This window comes from Tenrec ecaudatus, chromosome X (genome assembly GCF_050624435.1).
Source record: "Tenrec ecaudatus isolate mTenEca1 chromosome X, mTenEca1.hap1, whole genome shotgun sequence".
Classification (NCBI taxonomy): Eukaryota; Metazoa; Chordata; class Mammalia; order Afrosoricida; family Tenrecidae; genus Tenrec; species Tenrec ecaudatus.
The window spans coordinates 142,133,422-142,149,280 of NC_134548.1; the positions used below are offsets into that span (position 1 = coordinate 142,133,422).

General features: G+C 38.2%; 1 protein-coding gene across 2 annotated transcripts in view; it reads right to left on the reverse strand.

Moving 5' to 3' along the window:
- Positions 1–1,986: 1,986 nt before the first annotated feature.
- The window catches only part of SMARCA1 (SNF2 related chromatin remodeling ATPase 1), an 82,598-nt gene continuing 68,725 nt past the window's right edge, over positions 1,987–15,859 (reverse strand). The window contains exons 22-23 of one of the 2 annotated variants that reach the window (XM_075539169.1): positions 3,699–3,809; positions 1,987–2,590 (exon numbers count right to left, since the gene is read on the reverse strand). In XM_075539169.1, coding sequence (XP_075395284.1) covers positions 2,519–2,590; positions 3,699–3,809 — 183 coding nt within the window. In that variant the 3' untranslated portion in view covers positions 1,987–2,518. Of the gene's footprint in view, positions 2,591–3,379; positions 3,810–15,859 lie in introns of those variants that run through there. The other variant, XM_075539168.1, reaches the window with a different exon arrangement.

The window sequence follows — 15,859 nt, forward strand, 5'->3', positions numbered from 1 at the left end:
TGTGTAGGTCTATAGAATTTATGGATTAGTATTGGACATCTGGGCTAATATTGGATTTACGGACTTGATCTGGAATAGGCTGTGATGTTTTCTTAATGAACATTTACTCTTTGATATAAAACTCTCTCTTATACACGAGTGTTTCCGGATTTGTTTCTCTTGTCAACCCAGACTAACACAGGGTTCAAAGACCCTAAGCCTATCTGCTCCCTCTTTGTGTATCCCGAAGCCAGGATGAACTAAACGATCACAATCCAGAAGCAGCATCTATTTTCTGACTGTGTGGGATGCTTGCTGTGTATCATCGGTCTGCCCTGTTGGACAGAGGAGAACTGTCCACTAGGGTTTCCTAATCTTTCCAGGCACAGACTGCCACATCTTTCTGCAAAGGAGCAGCTAGTGGTAGGATCACTGACCATTCAGTTATCGGCAGATCACTTAACTACTCTACTCCCGGGGCTCCTGTGCATGGATCAAGAGGTATCAAACAAGACTCAGTATTTTGTTTTCTTGGTTCAGGTAACTGTGACTTTTCATCTCAATGAAACGCAACTTTCCACGATTTGACTGTGCTTTGTAGTGGGGTTTGAAGTACCATCTAGTGAAGTATACTTTGCTTACCTTGTGAAAACTACAGGAAGAACAGCTAAACCAAAGGTGGATTGTGCTACCTCTGAGTACTTGGTTCTATTTATCAACCCAACCCCATCTCTTAAAAGCATCTGAATTTCACCCCACCCCTCACGAAGATACAAGAGTTTAAGTCCTCCTCTCTTGGTAACAGAGCAGGGAATCAGTATGGAGCACAGGAGTAAGCAAGATAAAATCTGGACAAAAAAGACTTGAAATAGGCCAGGCAGATGGCTGGTTATCAATCAAGATCGAGTCATCTGAGACAGAACTTCTATCGACTGTCTAAAAATGTGAAGCATGGGTCCTTATCTTGGAAAAGGTGATGACCCAGATTTGTCATTAATAGACTGGAGTTTGATATGAAATGCCAAATACCTTGGGAGGGGAAGAGGTAACGCTTTAGTGTCTTAAACCTTGTTTGAATCATGTTTCGACACCACTACCCTGAATTCCTAGTTTTGAGTATATTTGCTGTGTGCTTTACCCTAGAGTCGGACCCATTTTCCTGCCAACCTGAACTTCCCTCTGATCAGTGCCACACGAACTGTTTTATGTAACAGATCCAGGTTCTTTCTTCTGACAGCCCCTGAGGCATGTACATTTAAACGATTTCCTCTCTTACATTTGCCAGCCCTCTTGCAGGTACACAGGACCACGTGACTGACTAGCTGTAGACAATGAAATTCAAGTGGATGTGACATGTGTCACTTCTGAGCTAATGTCATAAAAAGCCTCCAAAAGAGGCCCCCGCCTGTCCATTTTTCCCTCGAGTGGCAACTGAAAAGGCTACACATTCCAGATGGTACAGTCAGTCTGGAGCCTTGAGTGACTGTGCGGAGTGCATCCCCGCCCCTCTTCCCCATGTCCTGCTGACCTGCAGGGATAGCTAGTAGGAGCAAGAAGGAAAAGGTTTAGTAGGTAGAAAGTCTGACACATCGAGACGGTCTGTTGCCTGAACATAAATTTAAGTGTATTCCTAATGAATACACGTCTCTTCAGCACACCCAGAATTATTTTTGTACACTCTTAAATTAGCTGCTAATTGAAAGCACCCATTGCTCCCTGACATCTCTGAACTGGTGCAACGGGAGAGAAGAGCAGACGCAAATCAGCAAGCAGGGCTTGAACCTTCTACCAAATACAGAATGGTGAGTAGTACATTTCAGCAAGCACTTTCTACTGCACAAAAAACAGGAAATAATTAAATTTCTTATAGACATTTCTTTATTATATTTTCCCACTTGAATATTTATAGAATAATTTAAATGTAATGCATACTGACAGCAAGCACAGTATCAAATATTAGAGGTTTTTAATTTTGTTTCCTTTTCTTACCCTTTATTCCTTTAGGAAAAAAATATTTCGATGACCTCAAAGAAACAATTATTATGCTAATCACAGTATGCAGTAACACAGACAAGCCCGCACTCAATAGAAAAGAAAGCAACAAAGCAGTGAAAAAGTCTTTGTCCTCAAAGCATTTTAATTCAGTTTTTCCACAGCCATATAAATGTAAAAGTATGAAACAACAATAATACAGCTATAGAATCTAGGTTCTCTTTCAAAGCAGCGGCGTATAAAACATAGAAAAGCTCAAACCTCAGCACAAGCTTCAACAGAACACGGACTGAGAGGATGTGGATGGAGACATGAAATGCACAAAATACAGTACACAAAAGTACTAGAATGCTTGAAATATAAAGCTACACATTTCAGGTAGAAAGCACTGTAAAATATATAAAATATGCAAGAAATCAAAACCAAGAAGTTTTGTTGTTGCTGTTTTTATCATATAGTACCATGAACAAACGGGAACTGGCAATTAGCATTTGAAGATGGGAACAAGAAAATAGCAGGTTCCCATTTTAAACTTTATTTCTAGGCTTTAGGATTTCACCTTCTTGACATCCTTCTTTCCAGAGCTCTCAGTAGCTGACTCTGCTTTTCCTTTCTGTGACTAAAATGGAAACAGATTTAATGTTCTGCTCCAATATGCACATTTTAAAATGGCCCAACAATGTTAAATCTAGGATGTAAATGTATTTTAAAAGTTTTTAACATAAATATTCACAAAAATGTTATACTCACAGTTAACGTTCTATATAGCCCAACAAACTATATAACCCAGTGTAAAATAACCTTCAAAGATGCTTCTCTTAAAAAAGACACAAAATACCCATCAAAAAATAGTCATCAAGTGTCTTATACACGTCTTATACACAGCACTCTAAATGCACTCTGATCTCAAAGAACTGCTTCATACTTAAAAGTTTTCTGGGCAAAGCTTTATTTAGCAGTGAAATTCTTCTTTCAAAACTCGTGATAGACATTAACACCAGAGAGTATATCGCATATACTCTGTGCTGCACATTTCTTTCATTTTCACATCTTGGAAATCAAGATGCATCTTATAATGGATGGCAGTAGTTTGTCTTAGAGGTACATAAAATAATGTTGTTTCTTACAATAGAAGGCATCTCCAATTTGATGACATCGGGTGGTTTCTTTAACCACGCTCAAGTAACATCATCTTTAAAAGAGTATTAGGAAATTGTACAAGGCAACCAGACTGGATTACAATCCAGGTATTGTTAAACAGTTCACTTATTACTAAATAGCTCTTCGTTGTCTATTCAAAGCACGTATTTGCACTCATGGTTCCACAAAAACATCAGAAAACTTGCAGGATCCAATCAGATATCCCAGTTTCAACTTCAGCCCCATCCCACCCACCCCCACATTTCTCCTGCCCCACGATATCGCCATGTTTCCTTTTGAAAGATTTTGCTTGCATGACACTTCTGTTTCAATTCAGAAGGAATTTTTTTTTTTTTTGTAAAACTGAGTCCTGCTGCTCAGAAGTCCCTAACCTTATGTTTTACGTACAAACAAGAAATGTCTGGTTGTGTTCTTATTCTTTGTCTGTCAGAAACAAATGAGCACTTCATCAGACCAGTTTTAATCATATAAATCAGTCAGCATGGCCTTAAATATAAGATAGGCATTTTAATGAAGTAGAAAAAATGGGATCTACCGAAAAGTTAGGAAAATCCTGAAAATTTTACCATTGGAGTTTTAGTTGCCCGTTTCTTCTTTTCTGCTCTCTCTCTTTCCTCTATTTCCATGTTTTCTTTCTCAATCAATGAAATCAGAGTATTACAGCGTCTCTGGAATTCCTAAACCAAAGAGTGGAAAGGCTTTTAGATTCCGTGGCCCAGTTATAATTATTTTTAAAATGGCCAGCACTTAATTGTATAATTTCTGTGGTACAGAATTGCCTCAAACACATATGGCTCAAAACAGTATTCATACAGAGTATTAATAGATCCCATGAAAATAAGGGGAAGTAATAAATGTCCTCCCATATGTGAATAGTTCAATTGTGGTACATGCAAATCCTAGAATACTGCTCGACAACTAAAATGAGTTATCTAGAGATAAAACCACCTAGAGGAACCTCAAGGCAATGATGCCAAGTAGGAAAAAAATGCAGTATAATTACACAACACCGTTGAAATGATACTATCATGTAAGTGGAGGGAAAGCGATGGCTGTCCGCGCTAAGGGAAATGGGGAAGGGGGGAGAACTATTGAAGGGATAGTACAAGGGGGTTTTGTGCTAATGATGATGCCAATCTTGTCGTCGTGAGGTGCTGTTGAATCAGTTCTCATAGCAACAGAACCACACACGATTCAGCACCATGCTCGTAATCATTACTTTGTTCGATCCATTGTTGCAGCCACTACGTCAACTCATCTTGTCCAAAGTCCTCTTTTTTCGTAAACCCTCTACACAGCTTGATGTTCTTCTTCAGGGAATGATCCCTTCCAATAACATGCCGAGCGTACCCAAGAAGAAATCTTATCACCATCCTTTTTAGGAGCATTCTGGCTGCATTTCTTCCAAGACAGAACTATTCAAGCCCTGGGGTTGCTATCAGCTAAGCGCTGGGTTGTTAAAGGCAATGTTAGTGGTTCGAAACCACCAGCAACTACTATAGAGAAAAATTAGGTTATCAGTTTCCATAAAGATTCACTCTCAAAAACCCAGGTCACAGGAAGTAGGTTTTGGAGTTCTTTCTGATTCATTGTCCACCTCTTACATGTGTATCTTAGAACAAACCATTGATTTTTAATACTTTAACCCTAGATTTATAGACTTTCCTATCTACCCATCTCTACAGACATTCATAAAAATGAAATGTGAACAAAACCACACATTGAAAACTTATGTAAAATCAACATAATTCTATGCTAATAATTTACAAATGAAACTGTGATATTATATATTTATCTAAAATGTACATTTAACATTACACATTTGAAATATTGAGTTTGAAGTATCCTGAGTCCCTTAGGTCGGTCCATGACAATCTCTACTGCACCATCGTTACATTGATGTTGACTTTCTAAGAACATTTTGACTACACTTTTACTTATTAGTAAAGTCATGTTTTCATTAGTGAAACTGACTTACTGGGACTAAATACTCAATTTACATTTGTGTCAAATTAACATATCCATAGATAGGAAAACCACACAATTTCAAGATTAAAAGGCTCAGAAGAAAAAAAATTTGGATACATATTTCTCATTAAATAGATAAAAATCAGCATAAATGGTAGGAGGTTTCTGTCATAATCATTGAGGAAATTGAAATGCGTCAAAATGACACATCCCATAGATTGAGTGTGAACGTTTTGTTTTGTTTTTGCAGATCTGACCAATGCAATTCCTCCACTGGTTTATTGACTGCTGCTTCAATGAACAATGATAGTGAATGCAAGTAAATTTAATCCCTTGAAAACGTGAATCATGATGTTGCTTATGAATCCAATTGTCAGGATTTTTCTTCTCTTTAAGTTGCAATCCATATTGAAGCTGCAATCCTTGATCTTCAGCAGCAAGTGCCAGAAGTCCTTTCAGCAAGTAGGGTTCTGTCATCTACATATTACAGATTAAGCTCTAATCCAATCCCGATTCCTCATTCTTCTTCATATAGTCTAGCTTTTCGGATTATGAGGGGTACCCCACTAAAATGGAATTTTTCTCAACGCTATGTATTAAAACTTCTTTTTTTACAAAAAAAAATTATCACCTTCAAAGTACTCTCCATTAAACTTAATACATTTGTGAAATCTGCGCTTCCATTCTTAGAAACATTTTCCGAACTCATCTGTTTGGATGGCTGACAGCACCTCCCTCATTTTTTTCTTCATGTCTTCTACTTCATCAAATCGCTGTCCTTTCATGTCCCTCTTCATTCACGGAAACAAAAAGAAGTTGCACAGAGCGCGGTCAGGTGAGTCAGGTGTGCGGGGGAAGAGAGGCTTTTTATCAAAAACTGACACACTGAGATGGTGCATGAGTAGGTGCATGGTCGTGGTAGCGAAACCAGTCCCCATCTGCCACAAAGTAGGCCTTTTTTTGTCACGCACTGTTAGGCAATCTTTTCAGAACCTCTAAATCACTGGTTCTCAACCTTCCTCATGCCACAACCCTTTAATACAGTTCCTTATGTTGTGGTGACCCAACCATTAATTTTTTTTCGTTGCTACTTCATAACTGTAATGTTGCCACTGTTATGAATTGGCTGATCCCTGCTGTGAAAGGGTCATTTGACCCCCAAAGGGATCACAACTCACAGGTTGAGAATCGTTGCTCTAAATAGAAAACATGATTAACAGTCTGACCTGGTGGAATGAACTTCAAATGCACTATCCCCCTCACATCAGAAACACAAATAAGCATTGTCTTAAGTGTTCTGGAATTCTCATTCTTCAAAATGTTATACATAATTTGCTGTGGTCCAGAGTCGATAAAACACAAGCAAACATCTTTCCAGTATTCTCTCCTGTCAGCCAGGACCCATCTAACATCAGCAATGTTCCCACATTTCCTTCTGAATCCAGCTTGAATTTCTGGCAGCTGCCTGTTAATGCCCTACTATCTTCAGCATTTATCTTCAGCATTTTATTTGTACACAGTTTCCTCATTCTATTAGGTCATCTTTGGAAAAGGAGTAACTATGGATCTCTTCCACTCAGTTGGCCAGGTAGGTGTGTTATGAATTTACTGACATGAAGGAGTGCTTCCAGCATTGCATCCCTTTAGTAAAACACCTCACTTGGTATTCCATCAGTATCTGAAGCCCTGTTTTTCAGTAATGCTTTGAGGGCAGTTTGGACTTCTTCAGTTCTTGATCACATGCTATGTCTGAAATGGTTGCATGTTGGCCAATTCATTTTGGAACCATAATTGTGTTGTCCTTCCATCTTCTTGTGATGCTTCCTCTATTATTCTATTTTTTGCCCAAAGAATCTGTCAATATATCAACTCCAAATTTGCCTTCAGTTCTTTCGGCTAAAGAAATGCCAAGTATGTTCTTCCATTTGGGTTTTCGAATGCCAGGCCTTTACACATTTCATCAGAACACTTTTTCTTGAGCTGCCCTTTGAGACTTAAAGTCGAACTCTTTTTTCGCATCATTTCCTTCTTTTTCATAAGCTCCTCTACATTCAAGTTTTAGTCTCTTCTGACACCCATTAGGGTCTTCTCTTTCCTGTCTTTTAAATGTTCTTTCCTATCTCTGTGTATGATATCCTTATGTCCTTGATGTCACCCCACGTCAGCTGATCTCTAATAATCAATTTTGAATATGTCAAATCTAGTCTTGTATCTTGAGATGGTTTCTCAATTCAGGTAGAATAGGCTCAAGGTCATATTTTGGCTCTCATGGACTCAATTTAATTTTTTCAGCTTCAACATGAACATGCATATGAACAATTCATGGGTGTTCTACAGCTGCCCCTGATTTTTTCATCATCTCTTCCCCCAAATGTAGTTTGAGTCTAGTGTATAGTCGCCATTTATATTGAGAAAGAAAGAACTGCCAATGATTCAGTTTGGCCAATCCTAGTACATTTCAGCTCACAAATGCTGAGGGCACTGATCTTTATTCAGATCATTTTTTATATCTTTCACTTTCGTAGATTTGTGTATCATACATTCCATGCTTTGATTATTGTTTGCAGCTGTTTCACCTCAATTGGATTCCTACGCCACACCATTAAATGAAGGATCTAAAATGGCTTACTTCTTTGAGGTAACAATTCCCCAGTTGGATTCTGAGTGTCTTCCACCTTGAGGGGCTCATCTTCCAGGACTGTATACGAAAATGTTGTACCGTTAAGCATGAGATGTCCACTAGCCCATTTTTTTCCGAAGTAAATCACCAGGTCCTCCTTCCTAGTCTGTTTTAGTCTGAAAACTCTGCTAAAACCTGTCCACCATGACTGACTCTCCTAATATCCAGGAATACTGAAGGTATAGCTCCAGCATCACGGCAACATGCAAACCCTTCACTGTATACCAAAGTGACAGAGAAATGGTGAGTATGAATGTTCATGGGATAATGGGATAAAACTGTATTGAACTATGTTCAAACACACACACACAAAGAATTTCCTACACCATTGATAAAATCTGAATAAAGCTGATGGACTGTCCCAATGCCAGTTTCCTGGTACCAATGCTATAGCACTAGAGTTATGCAAGATGCTACCTTAGGTCAAACTGGGTGATGGGTGCCTGGGACCCCTCTGGACAGTTCTTTGCAATGCCATATGAATCTATAGTTATTTCAAATGAAAATGTTATGAAACTCACATAAACTAAGAAATTACTAAAGAGGGTGTGCTATGATCAATATATATTTTGGAGGACACGCATCATGATGGATTGACATAGTGGCTACAGCAATGGGTTCAAACATAACAACAATTGTAAGAATAGCACACGAGTGGGCAGTATTTTGTTCTATTGTACACAGGGTCACTATGGGTCAGAACGAATTCAGGGGCATCTAAATGCAACAACAGGTTGACAAAGGTAAACAGATTTCTTTACTGCAGGGTTTCTTGGGGCTTCTAAATTCCCAACTGTGAACCCAACTGTTCAATGTTATTTTCACAAAACACATTGTGGGACCAATGTTCTGAAGAGCAATTTCAGAAAGCACTGTCATTCTGTTAATTCAGACCAAACAATACCTGAAAAGATTTTTGTATTAACCTTGACACTACCTTTATTTCACCACAACAAATCAATATTTCTAAGCCATAAACAGTTTTTATGAATGTATGGTAAGCATTAAATATAACTCGTTAAGATGGAAATACATATATTAACTCTGCACTTTGTTGTGGTTTTTAAAGGTAAACAATACTTTAACATTAACAGCTAATTTTAATAAGCAAAAGAAGTCTGAAAAATAAAAAAGAGCAAAATACTCAAATGAAAACACTGGTTTGTTGGCAAGAACTGCCTGCCCCACCAAAGGGTCAAAGTACAGAAATGGAAACATTACCAAAAAAACATAAAATATCTAAAGCGTTTTTAAGCTCTACTCAAACTAATGTGGTTACAGATAAACTACAAAGTTAAACAATGGCATCTTAATGAAGTGACAATTTATATATCTGAGTAGCTATGAAGAGCCCTCGTGGTGTAGTGGCTACACATTGGGCTGCTATCCTCAAGTTCAGCAGTTTGAAACCACCAGCCATTCCAAGGAAACACACAGGGCAGTTCTACTCTGTCCTATAAGGGCCACTATGAGTCGCCATCAATTTAATGGCAGTGAATGAGTAGATGTGTGTGCGTCTAGAGTTGGTAAATAAGATAGTGAAATGGGAATTTTCATCCACTGATGATGAAAAGTCAATTTCAATACATTTCTAGAAACAATGTCAGAATATTAATGAAGCTCCTTAAAAATGCTCGTACCCTTTGACCTACCAATTCCACTCTTAGAAAGTTATAGTATGGAAATAAGAGATGTTATCTAAAATTTTGCAAAAGAATATTGAATTATTCTTAACAAGGAAATACTGGGAGTGAATTTGTTTAGCAATGCAAGTAAGACAAGATATCTAGGTGCACATAACTATGTGTGTGTATGTGTGTGTGTGTGTGTGTGTGTGCACAGCAATAGCTGAAAGACCACTAACTGTAATGTTACTGCTGGCTCCAAAACCAAAGTCAACTCCAAGTCTGTGGCTACTGAGTCAGTCCTGACTCAGAGCAACCCTATGGGAGAGAGAGGATCTGCCCCACAGGGCAGTGGCTCTCAACCTTGCAAATGCCGTGACCCTGTAATACAGTTCCTCATGCTGTGGTGACCCCCAAGCATAAAATGATTTTTGTTGCTACTGCATAACTGTCATTTTGCTACTGGTATGAATCAGATGACCCCCGAGAAAGGGTCATCTGACCCCAAAGGGGGTCTCGATGCACAGGTTGAGAACCGCTGCCATAGGATTTCCAAAGCTGTTATCTTAAGAGACGCCAACTGCCACATCTGTCTCCCAGGAGAGGCCAGTAGGTTCAAACTGCCAACCTTCCAGTTAGTTGTCAAGCACTTAACCAGTGTGCCACCAGAACTCTGCTACTAAGGGGTTAGCCGTTCTTTCTCAGAAGACGACCAATTATTTTCCTCTTTATTCTAGTCTGTAATTCTCAAAACTTCCTTAAAGGTGCAGAGTAATCAAAGACAGTCTGACTAGGAAAATATTTTATATTTATATATATGTTACACATAAAACATGTATTAATATAAGTATATTCTATATGTACAAGAGAGATGTGTTCTCGTTAACAAATCTCAATTTGAAATATTCCAGAAACACTGGCATATTCATGTGCTTTATGCATGCTCCGATACCTATGGTTAAATAACTTAGGAAAAGAAGACTAGAATTTTCCTTACCTCAACAATGGCAATATCTTTAATATGCAAACTAAATATTCCTCATAGTCAATAACACACAGACAAATTAAACAGCATGTTATTCAATTTATCTATTACAGAAAGGGCCAAGTTGACCCTGATGAGATTTGATTGTTGTTTTCTAGGGAGACTAGATAGGCTCTTCATGTGAAGCTGATTCTTGAATCATTAAGCTATCCCCTCTGGCTATGATTATTCGCAGTAAGTAATAGTTGCCTGTGACTGCAGATATCTTTCGATATATATCCATGGTTCTTATGGGTGACTTAGGGAAAGAAGTTGAATGCTTTTTAGAAACCCCTATATGCAGGGAAGTAGCATATTTCAAAAAAGATTATAAGTAGATTGGTAGGCCAAATAAGTTTGGGAACCTATACTGTAGATAGTAAGTGGCTGGAATCTTTAATAGAGTGTGCTTCAGAATTTGGCTGCCAGCTACCTTTCCCATGCCACCTTCCAGATCTCTCCTTACACCCTGCCATACCAACCGCCTTGCAGCTTCTGAATAAACTGTGCTGTGTCTGTTATTGTATTTGCTTTTTCAACAACCTAGACTGCAGTCCCATGGCCAACTCCTTCTAGGCTTTGGGGACTCGGGTTCCAAGCTGAGCTTTTTCTGTAAAGCCATTCCTTTGACCTGACCCTCAAGGCAAAGTATTGCTTCCTCCGTACAAAACTCTAGCATTGGAAAATTTCAAAAGTGAGGCTTAAAATAGACACTAAATCTTTTAGACGGCAGGAATACATCATATAACCCTGTGAAAAATAGAAGCGGATGTGACTTAATATGTTGATTCCATACCCAAGAAAGACCCACCAATACATTTTATAGTATCAATTTAACCAAAACAGTATGAATTCTTAGGGTTCCCATTTCAATATGAATGTTATGCACTAAAATATCTATGCTGGCGGTTACTGAACCATTAAATACTAGCAGATACAAAAATCAAAAACCCTGAGTCACTATCTTTCTTTATTAAGTTTCCAAGTTGTGCTTTATAAGCAACAAGCAGAAATGTTAGTGGGACAATGAAACAAGCTGTAAATTTTGAATCAGGCTTTCATTTTTATAAAGTATCTTTAAAGAAATTTGTCTTTGACTGGGCATCTGATTTATTGTCCCACGCTCAACTAATAACTTAGTTTACTAGACATTGATTGCAGCCCTGGAGGTGTACTTGGTTACATGCTGGGCTAAGAACTCCAAGGTCAGTGGTTCAAACCCATCAGCCACTCCTCAGAAGAAAGTTGTCTGCTCCGATAAAATTGTAGTCTCTGAAACCCTCTGAAACAGTTCTACCCTGTCCTACAGCAGCCCTCTGCCTTGGAATCCACTTGGTAGCTGTGGGTTTTAGACACTGGTAAATCTATAAAACAAAAGGCAAGCTATTAAAAAGTGACGGCAATATCTTCTTTTAAAATAACCTACAAATTCTAATGGGGAATGTCTTTTTCTTGATTTTAAAAAAAGGAACATTTTCATTAACAGAATTGTGACCTGAAAACTGTCGTGCTATGAAAGATGCATGACATTGTATACAATAGTGTGTTACTCTCCCTTGGACATTCAATCAGAAAACTCGTTTAAAGGCCTACAAAAGTGAGGGTAATTGTCATGCCTCATTATTACTTTTGATTCAAGTCTAATGCACATGACCACAGGCAGTGCACACACAGCTTCTCGAGCTGCTGAGAAGAGAAAGGGGGGGGGGGAAGTTCCCCAGAGGTGAAGAGGTAAGAATATTTTAATTAAAATTGAGAGTCAAAGCAATACTGAGTAGAGATAACAGCAACAGCTATGCAGGAAATGGTCCTATCAAGGAATGTTCTTAAGCACTGGAATGTTCAAAGTCTCCCACCAGACTTTGCTCTGCCTGGTGTGCATGCCCTCCTGTCCTTGGCCGGTAGACAGGAAAGGCTCTGATACAAACATGAAGGAACTAGGAGTGGGCATGACTCTCTGAAAAATGGGTGCAATGGCCAAGCCTGGCAAAACCCTCACTGTTAAAACCGAGAGCACTTTACAAACGACACCGTTTTCGTGTCACCTGGGAGAGAAGGTGGCAGAAACTAGCTGACAGCAGAAAAACTCACACTGTCTACAACTTGACAGAAGGTCTTTTGGTCCAACACCAGGAGCGGGACGGGAAGGAAAGCACAATTCACAAGAAAACTGGAAGATGGAAAATTAGCAGTGGAATGTGTTATGGACAATGAAAAAGTAGAAGAAAAATTCTTCTGTGAGAATGAACAAGCTCATTTCAATGGGCACACATCCATACTGTTGGGGTTTCGGGTTTTTTAGTAATTATGTTTTTATTAGTTGGGCTTTAGCACATATAACATATCAGCCCATATTCCAATCACATCAAGTAAAATTGGACAATTGTTACCACAACCCATTTCCAACCATTCTCTTTCTACATGATATATTCCATTACTTGCATCACACATTTTACATGCAACTATTTCAAAGTGTTGACTTGATTAGGATCATCCGTTTGATTAATAAATGAATGCAGTTGTGCAAAAAATGTTCTTAGTTTCAGAAGCGTTCAATTCTACTTTTTCTCCTTTGGCTCCTTAAGCAATGCCAAAGAAGGTAACTGTGGGGCGGTTCCACATGTCCTTCCAGTAAACTAATGTGCTCCATCTTTTGGATCTCGCAGTTTCCTCTCAAACTTCCTGTCACGTTATTCTATCACTAAATAAGCAGAATATATAACCCTGACATTCACTCCGCAAAAGGAGTGGCATGAAAATTAATGAGCTAATATTGGTAACGGGATTGACAAGTTTTGTATCGAAGGTACTCTATATATATATACATACATACATATATACATACATACATACAGAGAGATAGAGAGATAACGATCCTTTTAATTCTAAGAATATTTCTTGAATATCCTAAGACTAAGACCCCATTAGAAGCTATTTTTTCTGAGAAAGGAACTGGTAAGGACATTCCTATGCTCTTAGTTTAAATATCTTACTAGTTAATCGTATCCTTCCTGCTTGTTTATGTAGCTCAATGGAGACTGATTACTTTCTTGAAGACCACACAAGTCCTGGGGAAAAGAAACCACAATCTTTTTAATACAGACATGGAAAAGAAACCCATTTTCTCTTTTGTAGAGCCAGCATTTTTCATGGAAATGAACTTCAAGGAAATATCCCACCTTTAGGTGAAAGCTTTCAACGTGAAGCAGTCCGGTTTAGACATGGAGGTTAAGGTCTTTAAAGATTTTATGACTGTTAGTTAAGGCAGCAGCCAGGAATTCAGTATTTTGAGATATTTGATGAGGAAAGGTTTCCTGTTTTCTTCCTGCCCCCCTCCCCAAGAAGGTTTTCACATTATGTATTGGTGACTCCAAGAAAGAAAATAAAGTCATCTTTGAGCAAGTTTATGTTTTTTATAGAATAGCTTTGTTTGTACGCACTCAGTTGAAAGTACATCCTTAGCAAGATTTACATTTGAACACAGTGATACATTCAAATTGTGAATTAAATTACATCCACTGTATTACTGAGATGGAGGATGAGGTACTTTCAATGAAACAAATTATTGTTTATTTCAGATATTGCATCTGCCTCTTTCAATGGGATATCTTCTCCTCTAGATTGTAAAGGGGTTATCTCAACGGGAACAAATGATTATCTTGTTCTAGACCGTTATCTAAGAATATTAACAATCCATTCCTTTAGTTCCCTAATGATTGATAATGATCATGAAATTCTAATATTCCAATAAGATGGTCCAAGTGGATTCATATGGTAAAACATACTGCCTACACTCTTAATCAGAAGGCGCCCTGGTAACATAGTGGGTAAGCTTTGGGCTACAAACTGCAAGGTCAGCAGTTCGAACCACAAGCTGCTCTGCAGGGGGAAAAAGGAGGCTTTCTACCCCTCCCACAGTTACACTCTCAGAAACCCACAGGGGCAGTTCTACCCTGTCCTATAGTTGGAATCAAATAAATGCTAGGGAGTTATTTTGAGCTTGGATAATCTAAATCCAAAAATATAAGCTAGTATTATCCATTAACCAAGAGGGAGGGAAAGGAGGGGGAAGAAATGGGGAGCTGATATCAGGGGCTCAAGTGGAAAGAGAATGCTTTGAAGTGATGATGGCAGCATACGTGTAAACGTGCTTGACACACTGGATGAATGTTTGGATTGTGATAAAGAGATGTAAGAGCCCCCAATAAAAGTACCTTAAAAACTAAGAGGCAAATAAAACCTGATTATGATAAAATGAACAAACAAAAGACTATCCATTAAATAATACTGAAATTTGAAATAAACTATTATAGGGATTTAAAGATGTTTCCAAGGATCATAAATTTTACCTTGCTGAAGGTATAATTAGGACAAAAGCATCTTTGTTTCTAATAGACAAAATAAAGGTTTTTACACAGTTTATATCTGCTCTTTATATAATGCACATTAGAAATTTAAATTATATCTCTTGGTAAAGGAAGAGTGCAGTGTGGGAAAGAATGGAGGGAAAAAAATCTTACAAGGGTATTCAGTGACATCTAGTGGCCGTTAATGATATACACCAGATTCACATTACAAACTGCTGAAGATTTTCCTTGCTGTTTGCTTTGTTTCATCCTATAGCTTTACTTATGATTGCAGAAGCAGAAAACTATAAATGATATCATTACATGCATAAAATCCCAAATGACTAAAAATCCTCAATGCACGGCTTTTGAGAAGCATTCTCTGCTGCACATGGTCACCAAGGCAGTAAGCTAGCAGCCATCTTAAGCGGCCAAGTAAGTCAAAGCCAGGGCTTTGTTCAAAGAGACTCTCATTTTTAAACGCCAAGAACCAAACTAGTCTACATTCCTCTCCAATACAAAATTTCAGTGTTACAAAAAACCCTGTCCACCTGTTCATCCAACCTCAGGCCTTATGCTACAGATCAGCTTTCTGTGGTTCACGCTTTTCTTAATTCTTGCCAGTTTGCGCCTTAATTTTTTACAATGCTTAATGTTAGATTCATACTAGATTCATTCCAATTGCTCTGGTTCCTTTTGGATTCCGGCTCATGCCACACTATTTTGTTGGCTCCATCAACATTATGTCATCTATCAACTTAACCGACACATTCTAATAATAGAAATGTGTGCATGCTCTAAATCGGTGTTTAAACTTGAACAGACAGTCGAGTAACTCAGATTTTATCTTTGATTCAACTGGAACTGAATGTACAAAATCAGTCAAAATATTCAGCATTGTTTCACACCCCTGTGGCCATTTGGCCAAGATGACATTTATGACAGATACCAACTACTATCAAAGAAAAATGCATGCTGTCAGAAGACTAGCCACCAAATCATTATTTAGATCATTAGCTTTTGATTACTTTGAAATTTGAAGCTGCATGGGTCTAATTTTGTCCTTAATTGCGTTGGCTGACAA